Raw genomic sequence first — 19107 nt, forward strand, 5'->3', positions numbered from 1 at the left:
TTGAGTGCAAGTGTAGATCTGAGGAGTCAGATAATACTCTATTATTTCCATTACTCATGCATTAATATAGCTTACATTTTAGTAGTTGGTCAAGGTTTAGCCTTTTTTTATATTTTATAAGCTCATGATACTGTATATTCAAGTATGTGACCCTAAAATCTATATATTATAAGTTATGGTTTGGCTTGAGATGCCTTAATGTATCAGGCTTCATTCCAACACTACTTATGAACTTTGAACATTTCTTGAAGCGTTAACAGAGAGAAAAAACACGTACTTATTAAAGAGCAGGCTGTTTATGCTAATCAGCTCAGGTGTGCAGATATTGCACACGGCCCCGCCCACCAGTGGCTCCTGCAGTGAACTCCCTCTGGTCCCACCTCGACAGGGCGCGGTCCGGAGGGTGGAGTCCACCGCCGCTGGCTGATCTCTGAACACTTTGCCAACCTCCAGACTTGGCCCTGTCCGCTGCTCTACTCACGCTGAGTCGAGCTGCGTTTTTTCCTTCGGGTCTGCACTTTATTTGGAAACTTGTTTTCAAACGAACTGTTCTTGAGAAGGGCACCGAGCTGGGAAAATGATGGCTCCGGAACCGCTGCGTTCAGCTATGAATATCCGATGCGTGGAGGACACTTCGCTTGCGGTGCCCTCCGACACCAAGCTGCACTCAGGACAGCAGCGCGTGCTGGATCAAGTGCACACCATCAAGAGAAGCAAGTCAAAACCTGGGAAGAACGGCACATTGTCCCCCCCAGCTCTAAGTATGGAAAAAAATACTTTACACATTAACAGCACATTAAGAATATCTCCTCATAGTGCATGTTCTAACCTCTTCATTTGGGCAGTGAGGTTTTATTTAGGCATCCTTATGTAGGCATATCACTTTTGCGCTTGTTTGCTAAAATTAAATCGTTTTTTTGTGGTTCCTGGCAATTATGCGTCACACAACTTTCCCTTCAGTGACCTCCTGCAGACAGGTTGAACGTGCTATGTTCCTGTTCTGTGTTTTTTGTCAACGTGAGGAAAACAGACCGCTCGTGATTCTCTTTGTAGATTTTAAGTGTGGACAACATTGCTGCTGCTTAAAGTTAACTAGTGAGCTAATTTTAGTTAACTGCGAGAGAAGTAGTGTTGAACATGTTGAGGGGGTGTTTAGTGATAGTATCTATATCGGAGGTGTGTTGGTAACGCCATGAACATAGGATCAGCGTGTGAAATATGACCCATGGTTATCTGCTGTTAAACTAAAGTGTTTTGTTAGTGTAAGCTCTGGGAAGTAGTCTCATGATCCTATTCCTACTGTACATGAGCTTGCCACAGAGGTTTCTGTATACAGCCCATGGGGTTTAGCTACACACAGCCCAAACACATGTATGAAATTATATTTTAGTCTTTCAAAACCACTCTGGTATTTGGCTTTTACTTCAACAGGCATTATAAAGTACCACCAAAATTGAGAGAGCGAGAGATAAACAACAAAAACTTCTCGGGTCAAAGCAGGGCATACTGTGCTATTTGACTGTTTTATTGACACATTCAATGCTTTCAAGTGTGTGGCTCGCGTGATAAGAATATTGCTGACCTGTTTTAAAATGGGCCTTTTATTCAATTTAAAGATTGTAATTACAATCACTGGTTTAAGATTATAAGATTAAACGAAAAATGTAGCCATTATGAACGCATAGCCTACATCCAAACCAGGCAATATTGGTTCATAAAAAGTACCATTTGAAAGCTTGCACCTTTTTAATAATAGGCTTTATCCAAATGTGTCCACATACAGAATAGCAAAATTAACTCCATATTTATTTGTCCCTTCAAATTTCTGTTCGTGATTCTGTCTTTTGTGTTATAGGCATCATTTAGGAGTTATGAAGTTGTCTAAAAAGAGAGCTAGGTGTAAAGTAACCTCAAGATCTGACAAGAAAATACTTTGCTGTGAGTGAATTTTGACATAACACATAACAGAAGGATAGTCAAACTCAGAATATATATATTAGATATTAATGAAAACAACCACAAGGTTAGTCTTGCATATACGCCTGAGGCTGCTCTTAATATTCCTCTTCCACCAACCTGTTCATATAATAAGCTAAGCAGTGTTAATGGTTCACACATAGAGGGTAATGAGACAGTTGGACCCTCTGGACCGGGGACATTCCCGTTTGCAGCCAAGACATTATTAGATATTTCTGCTGCAGACCCTACATAATACTAACAAGAAGAAAAATACATACTTCAGTTATCCCATTCATGCAGATTTCATTAAAGATTGAAGTGATTGGATTTGTGTTCATAGTGATCAATGATTTAAAGGTAGAGGAAAGAAAGTGTTGCGTTAAAACAACAAGCAGGCCTTCCAGAAAAGACCCACATCAATGAGAGTCTCTATTGATTGAATTTCTGTGTCAACACAAGTGACTAACATGATTTGGCCATGTCTCCCTCAGTGTGCATCTGAAGCTGCTTCACTTTATCATTGCTTTATTACCTTTGTTAAACAAAAGGTAAGAAATAAACACATAAGCTAAATTGTACAAAATAAACTTTAAAAAATGTACTAAATTAACACGTGATGTCATTGGAGTGTAACACTTTTTGACGTGGCAACACATTAGTCAATAACTTGAATTAAAATGATTCTTTACTGTATAATGTATATAGTAATATTGCACTGTAAGAGATTGGAACGCATTGTCTCCTCTTTGAGTATCGGTATTGGTGTCTCTGCATCCTCTTGTGAAACTCAGAAAATGTATAAAAAATGCAAGGCTAGATGGTAATAGTGTCGGCTAAGGAATAAAATATATTTAATTTTTTCAGTAACTGACCCTTTAAAGAGATTCGTTGTGTTCCCTGCATAGACCTCATGTATGATAATGGTGATTCATATGCCGTTGTTTTGACAATCATAATCCTGTAATGGTGTGGTGAAGACACAGCCTTACATTTTGGGACAATGTGCAAACCTTGCGTTTTGATGAATCACCCAACGAGACAGACGGGCTGAGATGCCAGCGCACGTCGGCTCTGTGGCTGGATTAAGTTTACTCACAAACTGCTGACTGTGAATCACAGACTGTGAATCACATTATGACAGGTCTGTGTCTGATTGTAGATTGCCAGTCATGCATATAAAAGATTGGAAAAATATTTGTTTTGGATGATGATCGGAAAAACTACAGAGCGATTGGTAAAACACTTGACAAGCGAATTATATCATTAACAATAAAGTTCAAATTGTTATTCATTTCAGACATAAGTATTTAATCAGAGGTTATACAGAAACCTTATGACAATTTTGAAAAATATGTAATAATTAAATAATAAAAACATAATTCACAGAGTTAAACAAAAGAACTGCATTAGGAGAAATAAAGAAAATAATTTAAGTGTTGTGTATTTTATACCAAAAGTAATGCATTGAGGATTTGCTCTTGAGCTTCTTGAAACTGATGTGTTTGATGGGTAATGGAGGCAGTACGGTTTTCAATGTTGAAGAGATCTATCTATTATGGGATGTTTAGTGTTTTCCTACTTTATCAGTTTAGGAGGATGGTCCTCTCGGCGACTGTAAAAGCGACGAGTACTTTTCTTATAATGTGGTGAAGAGATGTGAGGCATTGCGGGATCCTGTCGTTTATGAAGGAGAAGGAGACTGTCTTTCCATTATGTTAATATGGGTGGGCAGCGCCAGATTGCATCGTCCAAAGGGGGGCAGAGTGCTAACCTGATTCTGATTGGCTAATTTGGGGCATCTTTTTGTGTTCTAATGTAAACCTTTAAATACATTTGAGTGTGGGTTTATATGTCATTTTGACTGTGCAGAGTTCCCTCCATGGGATCAATTAAGTAAAGGACTTTATTTTGAGCTTGACTGCATGGTATTGCGAGTTGTTGTTCATTTCAGTTTCCATATGTCTCTTCTGTTAACAGGCCCATTACCGCAGAATATGTCAACATATGAGTTTGGAACCTTCAAGTTTTCTCCGTCCAAAGCAAATGGGTTCTTCAGTCGCACCAACTCCAGTCAGTCAACAGCCAAAGTGGTAAGTGCGCTGTTGTTTTAGTGATTGTCAGCGCTAATATCCTTTTACTTTTCACAGACATAACATTAAAGGACAACAATGGTAATTTTAGCTACTGTTATCAAAGATACTTAAAGGTCACCTATTATGCAAAATCCACTTGTTCATGTCTTTTATACATAAACATGTGTCCCCTCTGTGTAAAGAGATTCTGAAAGTTTCAGGAAAAAAGATTCTCTCACTTTTTGTCCTGATCCATTTCTATAAAAACCTGTCTGAAAATGAGCTGATCAGATTTTGGCCACTTTATGATGTCATAATGTTTTTTTGGCTTGTGTAACCATTAGCCAAAACCAACCAAGGTAACGAAAACTGAAAACAGAGAAGCAGCTAGCGTTACTCTGTGAACAAAAGCAGCCTGTCCGCACCTCTAAAGCTCTCAAATCAACATGTTATAACCTGTTTGTTAAATCCATAGAACAATCTGTTCTGGTTTTTCTGTGAAAACTTGCAGTAACAGTGCTGTGAACACTCGGATACCAAAACACCTCGATATTCTGATCCAACTTTAAAAAAAAGAAAGTTTAAAGTATTTATTTGATCATAGAAACCAAATCCTGCCGAATGGGAGGCACTTATCTGTGACCGTTGATCTAAGACATTGTTTTAATGAAACCTTATAAGATAAGATGAGATAAGATAAGATGGTACTTTATTGATCCCAATTTGGGAAATTGTTTTTGTTGCAGCAGCATAAAAGACAAGGCATTTTACAATAAAACAAAACTACAAAATAAACAAGAATAGAAGGAAAAATAAAATAAAATAGAAAATATACATGCAGATATTATATATACAAATATATATATATTCAAAAATATGGACATATGGAGTATTAAATATTGAACAGATTATATATGAGTAAAATGTACAACGTGGTTTTATTTCAAGAGAAACTATGGAGCAGAGAGTTCTCTTCCAGCCAGAGGTGATTTATTGTACAGTGTTATTGCAGTGGGCAGGAATGTTTTCCAGTATCTGTCCTTGTGACAGGGGAGCTGCAGCAGTCTGTTGGAGAAGGAGCTCCGTTGACTGTCCAGCTGCAGGTGGAGAGGATGGCTGGGGTTATCCATGATGGACAACAGCCTGTTCAGTGTCCTCCTCTCCACCACAGCTTCAAAGGGGTCCAGCTTAATGCTGATGACTGACCCAGCTTTCCTGATCAGTTTATTGATCCTGCTGGTGTCACCGGCTCTTATGCTGCCCCCCCAGCGGACCGCAGCAAAGAAGAGTGCACTAGCCACAACAGACTGGTAGAAGATCTCCAGCATCTTACTGCACACATGGAAGGATCTCAGCTTCCTCAGAAAATAGAGTCTGCTCATCCCCTTCTTGTACACAGCGTCAGTGTTGATCCTCCAGTTCAGCCCATTGTCTAAGTGCACTCCCAGGTACTTGTAGTCCTCCTCAACAGCCACATCCTCTCCTAGAATGCACAGGGGCAGAGGAGGAGATGTCTTCTTCCTCCTGAAATCAATGACCATCTCTCTGGTCTTGGCCACATTCAGAAGCAGATGATTTCCACCAGTCCACTCTACAAAATCACCCACCAGTGCTCTGTACTCCTCCTCCCGTCCATCCCTTATACACCCTACCACTGCAGAGTCATCCGAAAACTTCTGCAGGTGGCATGACTCTGAGTTGTATTGAAAGTCAGAGGTGTATAAGGTGAACAGGAAAGGAGACAGCACAGTCCCCTGTGGGGCTCCAATACTACCAACCACCACATCAGACAGCACACTGCCCAGCCGGACGTACTGTGGTCTGTCCGTGAGGTAGTTGGTAATCCAGGAGATGGTGGACGAGTTTACCCTCATAGACTGCAGCTTGTCACTCAGTAGCCGAGGCTGGATCGCGTTGAATGCGCTGGAGAAATCAAAAAAGGTGATTCTCACAGTGCAACCCGATCCATTCAGGTATGAGTGAGCACGCTGCAGCAGGTAAATAATGGCATCGTCCACCCCCAGGTGAGGCTGGTAGGCAAATTGCAGAGGGTCAAGGAATGATCTCACCTGCGGTCTGAGATGGGCCAAGACCAGTCTCTCAAGCACCTTCATCACATGAGATGTGAGTGCTACAGGGCGATAGTCATTGAGCCCAGAAGGAGTCGTCTTTTTAGGGACCGGAACAACGCAGGATGTCTTCCACAGCACCGGGATGGTCTCCAGGTGCAGGCTCGGGTTGAACAGATGTTGGAGAACAGGAGACAGCTGGCGGGCACAGGTCCTCAGGACCCTGGGGCTGATACCATCAGGGCCAGCAGCCTTGCCTTGGTTATGTACAGTAGTTATGTTGGTTGAGCTCATGGTAAAACCACACAGGTTTGCAGCTCGATTGATACAGTTTAATGAGTACACTGTCTTATGTGCCAGGCACGTGTGATTTTCTAATTTTGGATATGGACAAATATTTGTTTTGAGTTTTACTGATGTGCAATACTAGACTCCAAATTCTACAGTGGAGTAATGTTGACACTGTGTGTGTGTGTATGTGTGTGTGGGCATGCTCTGTGTTTGCCTGGCCTGACCTACTGACAGTGAGTTGAGGCATGTCTAGGGAGTGTGGTGAGGTGTTGTTGCTGATGAAGGCTCATTATTAGTTCCTAAGATTATGTTCTGGTACTTTGTGTTTCATTTGTGTTACTCTGGTTGTGTGGATGAGGAATCTGTCACCTCAAGCAAATCAAATCCCTAAATCACGTTTTGAAGCCCCTTGCAGAGCTGGTAACATTGTTCTCTTGTCTTGTATACAGCACCTTAAATGACCCCTGTCATACAGTAAACTATGTCTTAACACTGCTGTATTAAATGAAAGCTTTAACAATATAAATATTCATTTAATAAGTGAAGGAACAAATAGATCTGTATGATCACCAAACAACGGTTACCCAACCTCCTACCACTCTTATATTTAGAATAACTTATCACCCTAACTCTGTGATAATCTTACTCAGAAATGATGTCGGATAACTAGATGGAAATGTCTCTCAATAACATATTTGAAAATGATCTAGCTTGATTCAAGAATACCTTTGATGGTTGACACATGGCGGTTATGTTATGTATTGCAATAAAGCTTAACTCCATCAGAAGTTAGCTTTTGCCAACGGTGAAAGCTTCTGCTGGGCGACAATTCACGTTTCATTTATAACATTTAGCAAGGCATCAGAATCTGAAATCTCTCTGATAGGCCAGCAGATGTATGCCTCTTACAATGACTGGCAAAAGTGAAAACCAGATATGAATTATAACAAATAAAATGGCTCCTGCTGTTGTTTCTCTGCTGCTTCTATTTGCTCTGCTGAATTTGCATCAGTCTCTCCAGTCTGGCCTCTGATATGAGGAAGGCTGTAGCCAAATGAAGGAGCATGCAGCTCTCTGAGAGTAAACACACGGTCAGTTCTTATCAAACATGTTGTTGACACATCTCTCCTCCATCATGCTTTTAGCTTGCTTAGTAGCGAGGCTGGCTAGTAACTAAGCAACTAGTCCAATTTAAAAAGGGGAAACAGAGCCGGTACATACAGTCTTCAGTGTGTGTTTGTATATATTTATATATATACCTGTAAGTGTGTGTGTGTTACCTGCTTCCCCATTAGCAAATATACCGTCCTAATAAATGCCACAGTTCAATTTAAGACGCCTACATGTCGGCTGCAGAAGTTGAGAGTTTGTAAGCTAAGATTTGTATGAGTTTTTGGTGCTCATGGGTGCACACTCCTTTCCTTACTAACGTTTGGTGTGTTCAAAGGCGGATGGGAATTTTCCTCCCTGGCAGATTTGTGATTTGAATTGTACCTTTTCAAATAAGCCAATAGGAGATCAAGGCTTAGTGGAGAGAAAGTCTCATCTTTAAAGAATTAGCTAGACTTGTTCTGTCATTTTGCCCTTCCTGAGCCGAGTTTCGCTCTAATTAGTGGCAAAACTTGAAAGCCTGCTTTGTACACACACCTTCACATACAAAAGGACACACACACACACACTAGTGCAAAAAAGTCAAAATGATACATAAACCAGGCATAATTATGTGAGATTAAAGGGGTTAATGACGTGCTGTATATGACCTGAACACACACAGATTCTCTGTGAGAAACTGCTCAAATGTGCCAGCAGTCTTTTAACGCAACTGCCTGAGTTGGTGTCCAATGACAGATATTATGTTACTCTTGTCCGTTTGGTGGTGCACTCTGTTGCCTTCAGCATGAACTGAGGAGGAGGAAATGTGTGCAGGCTTTGTGTGATGTCAAATTCCTCTGTCTTGGTTTACAGGGGACTACTTTGGAAAATGTTTGAGTAGAGTTTGGTCTAATCTCTTGCTGTTTTTGCAACATGGATTGTTACTACAGTAAAACATTAAGGGGATACAGTAATCAGATAATTGTTACTGCCATCTAAGTATAGTGTAGTACAGTATTTTAATAGGAAATCCTTTATGTGAAAGCCACTGACTTACATTACTTTCTTTTTTAGGGACATACTACAAAGAGTCGCACTCTATCTGCTAAAACCTCCAAAGGACAACATTACAGCTCAGGTGGATGGGAACAGAACAACTTTGCCACCCGGTCCCAGACCCTGACCCCCAATGGGATGAGATCCGCTCGCAGTGACCCGGCCTTGGCTCGTCCATTTGGTGCTGCTCCTACAGGCGGAACTGTTATGGTGATCAGTCATTATTATTTGAAAATGTAGTGATACTGAATTGCCATTGTCATGTTTTTTTTAGGGAATAGATTATTCAAACAAATATCATAAATACTCCACAATACCATTCTTTATGAGCATTGTAAATCACTCTTTTCTTAGAGAGCCAAAGGGCAGGCGGTCCAGAACAACATCATGCAGAATCGAGTCAATAGACAAAGCGTCTACTCTACGACCAGTAACCACCAGATGAACAGTAACCACCAGACGAACAGTAACCCCCATATGAACAGTAACCACCAGATGACCAACAGCCAGACACACATCGTCCAGCAGCCCTCCATGCACTCTATGACCGACGGCAGGATGGGAACCATCAAAAGGTCCAACATAGAGCAGATATCAGCGTGAGTTCTACTGGCTTGCTTGACAATTTCAGACCATAAGAGGGGGCTTGACATGGGCAACAAGTTTACATTTTATCAGCATATACATATAGTTTGTTGTAGGTCAGTTTCTCAATAAAGTTGATTTATTTTATTAAAGCAGGCCATTCATCATTTGTTGCTGGATTTGGCTGCAGACTTTGCCATGTGCCGTGTTTTTATGCTTGCATCCAATATAAGTACAGTCCATTTAAAAATAAAAACATATACTGGGTTATAAAATGTGCTCAGGTTTCAAATGACAAAAGAGCAACACTCAGCTTATTTGTGTATCGAATTTCCAACTCTATGCCTATTTCTGCAGGGTGAACAGCTCGGTGAACATGTCAGATATGACCCTGAAGCAGGCAATCGAGTTCCTGTCTCACTCGGATGAGAATTACCAGCAATGTGGAGCCACCTTCATTCAACACACCACCTACAAAGAGGAGAGCACCAAACAGGACGTCAGTGACACACCCTGCATGTTTGCACACATGGAAGTTGTATATTCTCACATGACATCTGTGGGATGACAGTTCATGATGGTAATACAACTGGTGCATGCTCTCTGTTTATACCTTTGTGTGACATTTTTGTGTCCCAGGTTTTAAAAATGGGAGGTATCCCGGCTCTTGTGACCCTGCTGCGGAGCGCCAACCCTGGGGTGAGCCAGGCTGCTGCTGGCGCTCTGAGGAACCTGGTGTTCAAAGACCAGGCCAACAAGCTGGAGGTTCAGCACTGTGGCGGGATCGCTAAGGCCCTGCAGCTGCTGAAGGAGTCAGACTCTACTGAGACGCAGAAACAAATAACTGGTAGGGACTGGTACTTTTTTTATTGGGACAGGAACTCAAGATATAAGAATTCCTCTGGTGCCTTTTAATTCAAAAATAAATACATATAAACATGTAAAATATATATTTGAAATAAATACCCAGTTCTTGGTTTTCAATTATGGATATGATTTATGCACTTATTCAGTAGATAAGGAGGACATCATTCAAGTAATAAAAATGATTGTAATACAGGTTTAACACAGCTTATATCATATAACGCTTGTTAAACCACATACATAAAGGCTATGAAAAACCAATTGATCTTCCTCCTTTTCTGAATCTCCTCCTAGAGCACATGTGTTATTTTTAACCAAATATCTCTCAGAGGGCCGTTGGGAGTGGCTCCTTATTTTCATCTAAAGTAACAGACAGAGAATCAGCACTTTTGAAACAGGCCTGAAACAGAGGGGATTATGGGATGCTGCAATGCACGATTTTGGTTTTTGGAGCCAAACACTTCAGAGACATGTTTTGTATATATCTGAGACCTACAATATGTTGATGAAAAACAGTATAATAGGGGACCTTTAATAGTGCATTCCTGTTTTATTCTTCTTAAATCATCTTTTAGGATGAAATGACACATGTTTGCAGGAATCCATCACAGTTATTAGATAATGATGTTTTATTCTGCATTCACTTTTCTTTTCATAATAAAAACGGTGCTGTTTGTGGAAATTCAGAATAGGCTTCTTAAATTAAACGAATAACTAAATCACTGCTTTATGATGGCATACCTTTAAAACAATAATATGAAACAAACTATTTATTGCACAGAAAAAATAACAATTTAACGAAAACTGAAAACAGAGAAGCAGCATCAACAAAAGTAGCCTGCCCGCACCTCTAAAGCTCTCAAATCAACATGTTGTAACCGGTTTGTTAAATCCATAGAAAAATCTGTTCTGGTTTTTCGGTGAAAATATGCAGTAACAGTGCTGTGAACACTCGGATACCAAAACACCTCTCGATATCCTGATCCAACTGTTAAAACCCTAGATAACAAACTTTCCTTCACTGCAAACATCGCTGCAACAACCCGCTGCTGCAGATACACTCTTTACAACATCAGGAGGATACGTCCCCTCCTGACCCAGAAAGCGATGCAGCTTCTGGTCCAGGCTCTCGTCATCTCACGCCTAGACTACTGCAACTCCCTCCTGGCTGGTCTACCTGTATGTGCCATCCGACCTCTGCAGCTCATCCAGAATGCAGCGGCTCGTCTGGTCTTCAACCTTCCTAAATGTTCCCACACCACACCACACCACACCGCTCCTCCGCTCCCTTCACTGGCTTCCAGTAACTGCTAGAATCCACTTCAAGACACTGGTACTAGCGTACCATGCTGTGAATGGATCTGGCCCTTTCTACATCCAGGACATGGTTAAACCATACACCCCAGCACGTGCACTCCGCTCTGCATCAGCCAAACGGCTCGCTGCACCCGCACTGCGAGGGGGACCCAAGTTCCCATCATCAAAAACACGTCGGTTTGCTATCCTGGCTCCAAAATGGTGGAATGAGCTCCCCATTGACATCAGGACAGCAGAAAGCTTACACATCTTCCGGCGCAGACCTCCAAACCAATTGATCTTCCTCCTTTTTCTACCATATACATTTTCAGGAGCAATACTTGTCCAGTACCACACCAAAGTCAAATCTCTATCATAACTTTCTTTTAACAATGGTTATTTGACCATCCATTTCAGAGAAAAACATTGATTTAAAAATAATAAGTGCAGCAACATGATGCAGCTTAGTTGTAACTCTACCTGTCTTGCCGTTTTTAGGACTGCTCTGGAACCTGTCCTCTGCCGACGAGCTGAAGGAAGAGATGATTTCTACAGCGCTGCCCGCCCTGACAGAGAACGTGGTGGAACCTTTCACCTGCTGGTCAGACAAAAGCACCAACAACAACATCCACCCTGATGTCTTCTACAGCGCCACAGGGTGCCTGCGGTGAGAACGCTTCATTAATCAGAGCCTCTGATGTTAGATTGTTGTCCTTTCAGGGCAGAGATCAGATAGTTCACAACACCTTTAATTAAATAGAGCAACATTTTGATGTCACAAACATCGTTGTCAAGGCTTCACAAAGCCAATGGCTGATCAATTAGTTATGAAATGGTTTACAGTTTTTTTTTTTTTTGTAGGAATGTTGGATATTGTGTGCTGATGGAATATATTGCATCTTTAGTTGAGGCACTCACAATTCTGTGTTTATTTTATTTGAGACGAGTAGGTGTTTCCTTTTGGATTTAAATGAATGATTGAAATGTGTTTAGGAACCTGAGCTCCGGCAAAAAGAAGGACAGAGAGGCAATGAGAGATTGCAGTGGCCTAATCAACTCCATCATGAGTTACATCCAGTCCTGTGTGGCAGAGGACAACCCTGATGACAAGGTAAACTTTCTCATCATTCTCATCTGTCGGTCAGCAGTCTCATTTGTACCCAGCACCTTCATCTTTTTCACATTGTCTCTCTAACACTGAATTATGGATGTGTGAGCACGCAAGACCAGTTTTGTTTGGATTCATGTCTGGTGCCGTATTCTAGTTCCCTCCTGTAGAACTACAAGTGTCTTACAAAGTGATTTCAGTCTCATTACATAGCATATACTTAATCCGTACAATACAATACAATACAATACAATACAATACAATAAAAGTACACATAAACACTGCAGGCGTTATTTTGGGTGTGGATGTGTTCTAATTATATGTGTGTAGCTCTCTGTTTACTTCTTGTAATGAAGCAGAGGGGGAATTTATCTTGTCAGCTTCAAGTTATTTCTTACCTGTAACTGGTTTCGGATGAGGACAGTTGCTGCGCTTTATGCGTGTGACTCACTTTAAATTCCCCTTGTAGTTGAAATGTTGTATACTTTATAAATAGACTTGCATTGATGGTAATAGTAATATATATATATATATATATACTGCACACATTTAATTGTATCTCTATATTGTCTTAATTTGAGTTGTTTACTTACTTTTTAATGAAGATCAAAAGATTTTACTTTTCATCGAGCGTAATTAACTGAATTTACTGAAATAAAAAGACAAACTGACATGTAAGACCTTGATCAATGTTTTCTTACTCGATTGGGAAATATCAATCACAAATACCTTAAAGACCTTAAACACGTTTCAATATATCCACCATTTAGGCTCGACAAATGCTCGTAAAAGGAAATTCAAAGTGTATTCTGCCTGGGAATTTTTTATTCTTGTCATCAGTCATGTCATTTCAGTCACTTCCTTCATTAGGGAGATCTAGAAAAGGCAGTGCTCTGTTTTATCTTCCATGTAGAAGTAATTTCAAATGCTTTTCTTTAAGTTTGACTGAGACTAGTTCCCTTGAGATCCAGATGTTAAATAATAAACCACAAATGGAGTCTTAGAAACTAATGTGAGTTCCTCATATTATATTTGCTCCATGTTCTCTTTAAACACTGTGGCAAATGACGTAAATAGATACTGCAGTTACATTGAAAAAGTACATCTGCTATGCAATGAACTTAATAATCTCCTCTCCTCTCCTCTAGTCTGTGGAGAACTGTGCATGCATCCTCCATAACTTGACCTACCAGCTGGAGGAAGAGTCCCCTGGGTGCTACAGCAAGTTCCAACCTGCGGGGAGGAAAGGCTCTGCAGTTGGATGCTTCAGCCCCAAGAGCAGCAAGGCCCAAAAGGAGGTGGGCAACAACCGCCAAACCTACACTTCAAGAGTGTTGCTCAAATCATGACCAGCTTTTATTCCAGGCAGCCTTCTCATCTCCTTCTCGTCCTTTCTCCTCAGATTTCACTTGACGCGGTACGGGGGATGCCGGAGGAGAGCACCCCGACAGGTGTGAACTGGTTGTGCCACCCCAAAGCCATGCAGACCTATATGTCTCTGCTGGGCTCGTCCCAGAAAGATGCCACCCTGGAAGCCTGCTGCGGGGCCCTGCAGAACCTCACTGCCTTAAAGGGAGCGGTGAGGACAAAAACATCAATGATTAGGACTACCATTTGTGTGTTGGGTTTTATCAGACATTCAGGATTATCTCAGATTAATTTGAACAAGGCGTAGAGCAACCGGGACGGAGATGTGGAAGGAATAATGAGAGTATAACTCACAATAAAGACTGAAAGGGAAAGTGAAATGCATGCAAATGTCAAATAATTACAAAGACAGCTGCATTTTGTATCACAAATTACTGATCTTTCTGCGTTGTTTGCTTCCCTTCCAGGGGTCCAGTTCCATGAGTCAGTTAATGGTTCAAAAGCTGGGGGCTCTCATGCACCTTCGACCCCTTTTAAAATCTCCCAGCCCGGGCCTGCAGAAGACTGCCATGTCTCTGCTGGGTAACATGTCTCGGACCAGCAGTTTGCAGACCTCCATGGGTGAGGAAAAGCGTGACATGTTGATGTTTTTTCGCAGGCAACAGATACATGAATGTTTATTGATTTTACTGTTTCCTTTGTCTTGTCTGCAGCAAAGCAGATCCTGCCTGACATCACCAGCCTCCTCTCCTCTACCCCTAAAGAGATGGGAAACTCCGACGACACCATAACATCAGCTTGCAACACAGCATGCAATCTGATGATTGCGGACAGTGAGGTCAGCAAGAAAGTCGTCGATCAAAGTCTGGTGTTAGCCATGGCCGACCTCAGCAAGAACGCGTGAGTTTTAATTGGTTCATAACTCAGCTAAATTCAGCTTTCATAGCTGTGACAAACTTCAATGGAGCTGTTGTGTTTCATAGGTTTTTCACAAATAACTTGTTTACCTTAAACGGTTGTTTCACCCATATTTTAACATTTTCACTAACCATTTATTCAGTATATTTGCCCATATTTTCACTTCTGACTGACTTTTATGCCTCCACCCTTATACAATGACAATGAACGGAACATTTTGAGTGTTGCTCAAAGCACTAAAAAATACTAAAACCAGAGCACACCTCTTTCCAGAGAAAGAAATGATGTTACTCTGCCAACAGTTTACCTGGAACTACTTTCTACCAAATCATTTTTCTCAAACTCTTACCAGCATATTCTGTGGATATGTAATGTATTATGTTAAGAAAAGATAAGATGGAACTTTATTATCCAACAACAGGATCAGAGTGAAAAACAGGATTCACACAAGGTAAACAATAATGATAAAATAGAATAAGAAATGTAAATAATAATACAAAAATAAAGTGATAAAGTAACTGTTGAAACAACATATCACAGTAAAACGTTGAGCATTTGAATGGACATATATACATATTTGGATTGTTTGGATATATTTACATAAGTGTGCGGATGTGGGTGCAGGTTAAAGTTTTGTAAAAACACTGCAGGTTTTATGTATGTACAGTCCTAGATACTTACGGGTTACAGGGTTTAGCCCTTGAAGGACTGTCCGAGGCACTTAGCGCTGTGCCGAGGAGGGACAGTACACAGTAAACAATGATTTCCATGTTTGTTGGTGAGTTAGATATCAAGATATATTTTTTGTAGTACCATCTTGCTGTTGCTATTGCTGTTTATCAACAAAAGGTCAAATTATTTCAAAAAGATGTATGCCTGAAATGCCTTATTTTCCTTAAGATTCCTTCCTTTGCTGCTTTTCCCTACTGATCTCTGCCTTTCTGTCCTAGGTCTTTCCCAAAAGGCAGCAGAGCCGCTTCGATGTTGCTCCACACCTTATGGAGCGATAAGAATTTGCAAGGTGTCGTGAAAAAGGTAATTCAATAAGAACTGAAATGCATGTGTTACTGACATTCTATGGCAAACACAACACAAACCTTTTGTATCAGTGCATCAGGGTAAAGCTTAGCACATGCACACACTGCCTAACACAGGCAAAAGGGAGGGGCCAGTTGAAACTGGTGGGTGTTTGTTATTACTCCTCTGGCGCACACACTCACTTTCCCTTCCCATCAGCCACACCCAAAAGCTCAGTGAACACAGAAACAGTTCACTCTGGAATCCTGGTCGACTAGTTTTGGATAATGGAAGAAAGATAAAAAAAGAGGTTGTGACATCAAGAATGAAACGAGTGAAGGACAGACAGAACGCATTAAAGATATTTAGCAAGTTTGTCTATGACTTGAGCAAAAGTGCTTAAACTGTAGCTTATACGTGCCGAAAATCAAGAAACAACATAAATAATGACGAGAGGTTAAACACTACCATCATTAGCTCCCCTAAGTTACTGACATTGAACATTTTATTTGAAGTAGAGCAAGGGTGTGTGTGTGTGTGTGTGCTTGCCTGTGAGACGTTCTTACTGATTTCTTCTGTATGTTTTGATCCACAGCTGGGGCTGGACAAATCACTTTTTGTCAATGACTACATCACTTCAGTGCAGAAGTCCATGCAGCTCTCTGAGTGAGTGACAGAAGAGCAGAACAGCACCACAGAGCTCGAGAGGTTTGATTTCTTCGAAGTACTTGCATCTGCATGTATTCAGATTTAAAGGGTTTGTCGGCCGAAATGAGCTGAATTTGTGTCATGAGGTTTAAAAAAAAAAATTCTCTGCTCCTCTTTTCCTGTATTTACTCCTGTGTGTGTGCTCGCAGATGAAAAGCATGTTTAGACACTGTGTGGCCACACCCTTGTAACAAGGAGAGTCAATTACATTAATCACATAACAAACTTGTTGAAAGAGCCTTTCAATTTCATACATTGTACATACAGCTAAAAAAACACAGCTTTTAATTCCTGGATAATTGGTGTGTTGCGTATTTAATGTGCATATGTTTCTGTCTGTGTAAATAAAGGGTGAGTGTGTGATTTGTAGGTGAAGAGTGCATGGCTGCAGAAAACCAGTTCCTCCGGCTGAGAGCTGCAGTACACCAGACAATGTTATCTGCAGTGAGAGTTACTAAAGCCATGCAGAGATTAGCTGAATGCCATTGTTGTCCGTCTGCAGTTAAAATGTTCTTATCCTTATCTTTTGCGGCCTCAAGGACTGAGCAGCCGAAAAATAGAAAGTAATAAGAAGAATATACGAAAAGCTGAATTGAAAAATACTTTCTGTATTTGGATACTGTGGCACCCACATCAAATCTTGTACATTCAACTCAATGTTTTTGTTAACTTGTTTCTGTTTCATTATTTTTTAAACAAAAACAAAATGGAAACAGCTTTCAACTAAAGTGCCTGAAAAATGTAAGGAATAGTTTCCTTTTTTTAGAAATGTACTTGTTTGCTTTCTCGCCAAGAGTCAATAATAAGATCGATACCTCTCTCATGTTTGTGATTTGAGCTTAGCACAATAGCTATCCGATTCCTTGAAATAGCTATCCTGCCTCTGTCCAAAAGTAACAAAATGTCACACAAGCAACTCTAAGGCCCCGGCTCCACGGGAACGCATACGGCAAAACGCATCGGAGTAACGCAAACGCAACCGCAAAAAAGCTTCCGTCCCCACGCAATATACACCGGATTGTGTCAAGCTCCACGAGACGGCTCCGTTTACATCCAACCTGCTCCAAAAGCTGCAGTACATATGCCGAACCTGTACATGGCGCTGTAACTTCCTCCACAAAAAGCAGCAACTTCCTCCACAAAAGCAGCGAAGAAGAATGGTTGTCATGGCTGCACTTCTGTTTATTCTCCGCGGTGGGGGCCGAGGGAACCGCGCAGAGTTTTTCGCCGGTCAACGTGTGTTAAAGTTTAAATCTTCATGCTTCCTCATGCAGCAGCTGATCCAGTAAGTAATCCCGACAGTAAAAATAAACATATTTATAACTAGTTTAGGTAGTTTGAGAGGTAATTAAAATAGCTAAGGGTGATGATCTGACTTGAAGTGTGTGTTTTGCTCCCGCTGCATCACAGCGGGAGGAGCTGCGTGTCTCCGTCCTGTCAGATTAGACTTCACTCGCGTTTATGTCCATATCGAGATAAAGATAAATAATCTGAATTCAGTGTGCAGTGTACTTTTGCGGGGGTGAGCAGCAGAGGTGGGGAGAGGCGGGGCTATTGCGTCGTCATTATCAGAAACGGATGACCGTATAGGCGACCCCACGGCCCCGTTGGACCCCCCAGAGCGCTCCGTTCCCAGATCTATCCACCTTTGGACCTGTTGTCGTTTGCAGGGTCTGTTTCTACGTTTCCGTTACGGCGTCGTTAAGCTTAAAGGGCTATACGCATGAGAAATATGCGGATTCAACCAGTTTTCGTTCCCGTGGAGCCTAGGCCTAAAGCTCACTCATCGACATGTTGTATCTTGTTTGTTTAATCTCTCAGGGTTTATGAGCGCTGTAAATCTACAATCTGTGATTTTACACAGTTTTCCGTGTGGATTTTACGAACAAGATATAAAGAGTTGTGGAAATATGTTACCTTTGCGCTAAATTAGCAGCCTCTGTGCTAATCTAAATTAGCAGCCTCTGTGCTAATCTAAGTTAGCAGCCGCTCCTGGCACTAGCTTCATATTTATTTGAGAGGGGTACCAATCATATCTAACTCTTAACGAGGAAGCATATAAATATAATTATGAACTCATAAATCTCAAAAATAACTATTACTTTACATTGCAGTACTAAATCTAAACACCTTGTTCTTTTGCTTTGTCATTAGTTTTTTTGTGTTTGTTTTTTATAACTGTGTTTTTCTTGTTTAAAGTGAGGAATTGGAGTTCTCTAGCTTCTATAGTCTTAGTTATGTTCACGAATAACATACAAGGAATTTATTTTTAAGATATAACATATTACAAAATGTTAAGAAATACTAAGTGTTATAAATCTGTTGGATTAGAATGATATATATGAACTAGTATAGATGTAAACATTTAAATAGTATTTGTTAAAGTATGAAGCCTTCTGTTAAAACATATTTTGTATATGATGATGATGATGATGATAATACATGAATCTGAAACTGTTCATGGAGTGCCACAGACCCAACATGTAACCCCATCATTATTCCCACTCGGTTATCCCCCTGAAAACCCTTTGGGGTCTAGTTTAATAATTATCAACAGATAGCATAGCTCGACACATCAAGAGTCTTTAAAGTGTGATTCAACAGAAGTCTCTAGGGAGATAATAACGTAGGTCTAGTGAATAATGATCTGTCTACACCCCCTCAGGCAGGGGAAGTTGCACAAAACATATTTATATTATTATTA

General features: G+C 40.8%; 1 protein-coding gene across 1 annotated transcript; it reads left to right on the plus strand.

The window, feature by feature from the left end:
• The first annotated feature begins 577 nt into the window (after positions 1-577).
• LOC117494061 (plakophilin-1) lies at positions 578-16766 on the plus strand. The gene is made up of 14 exons (XM_034144731.1): positions 578-761; positions 3937-4049; positions 8558-8749; positions 8894-9138; positions 9482-9623; positions 9764-9971; positions 11783-11951; positions 12278-12395; positions 13541-13690; positions 13795-13971; positions 14228-14381; positions 14474-14660; positions 15629-15713; positions 16291-16766. Exons 1-14 carry the CDS (start codon positions 578-580, stop codon positions 16363-16365), a joined length of 2199 nt encoding a protein of 732 aa, XP_034000622.1. The 3' UTR covers positions 16366-16766.
• The last annotated feature ends 2341 nt before the right edge of the window (positions 16767-19107 follow it).

Source organism: Trematomus bernacchii, unplaced genomic scaffold (assembly GCF_902827165.1).
Source record: "Trematomus bernacchii unplaced genomic scaffold, fTreBer1.1, whole genome shotgun sequence".
Classification (NCBI taxonomy): Eukaryota; Metazoa; Chordata; class Actinopteri; order Perciformes; family Nototheniidae; genus Trematomus; species Trematomus bernacchii.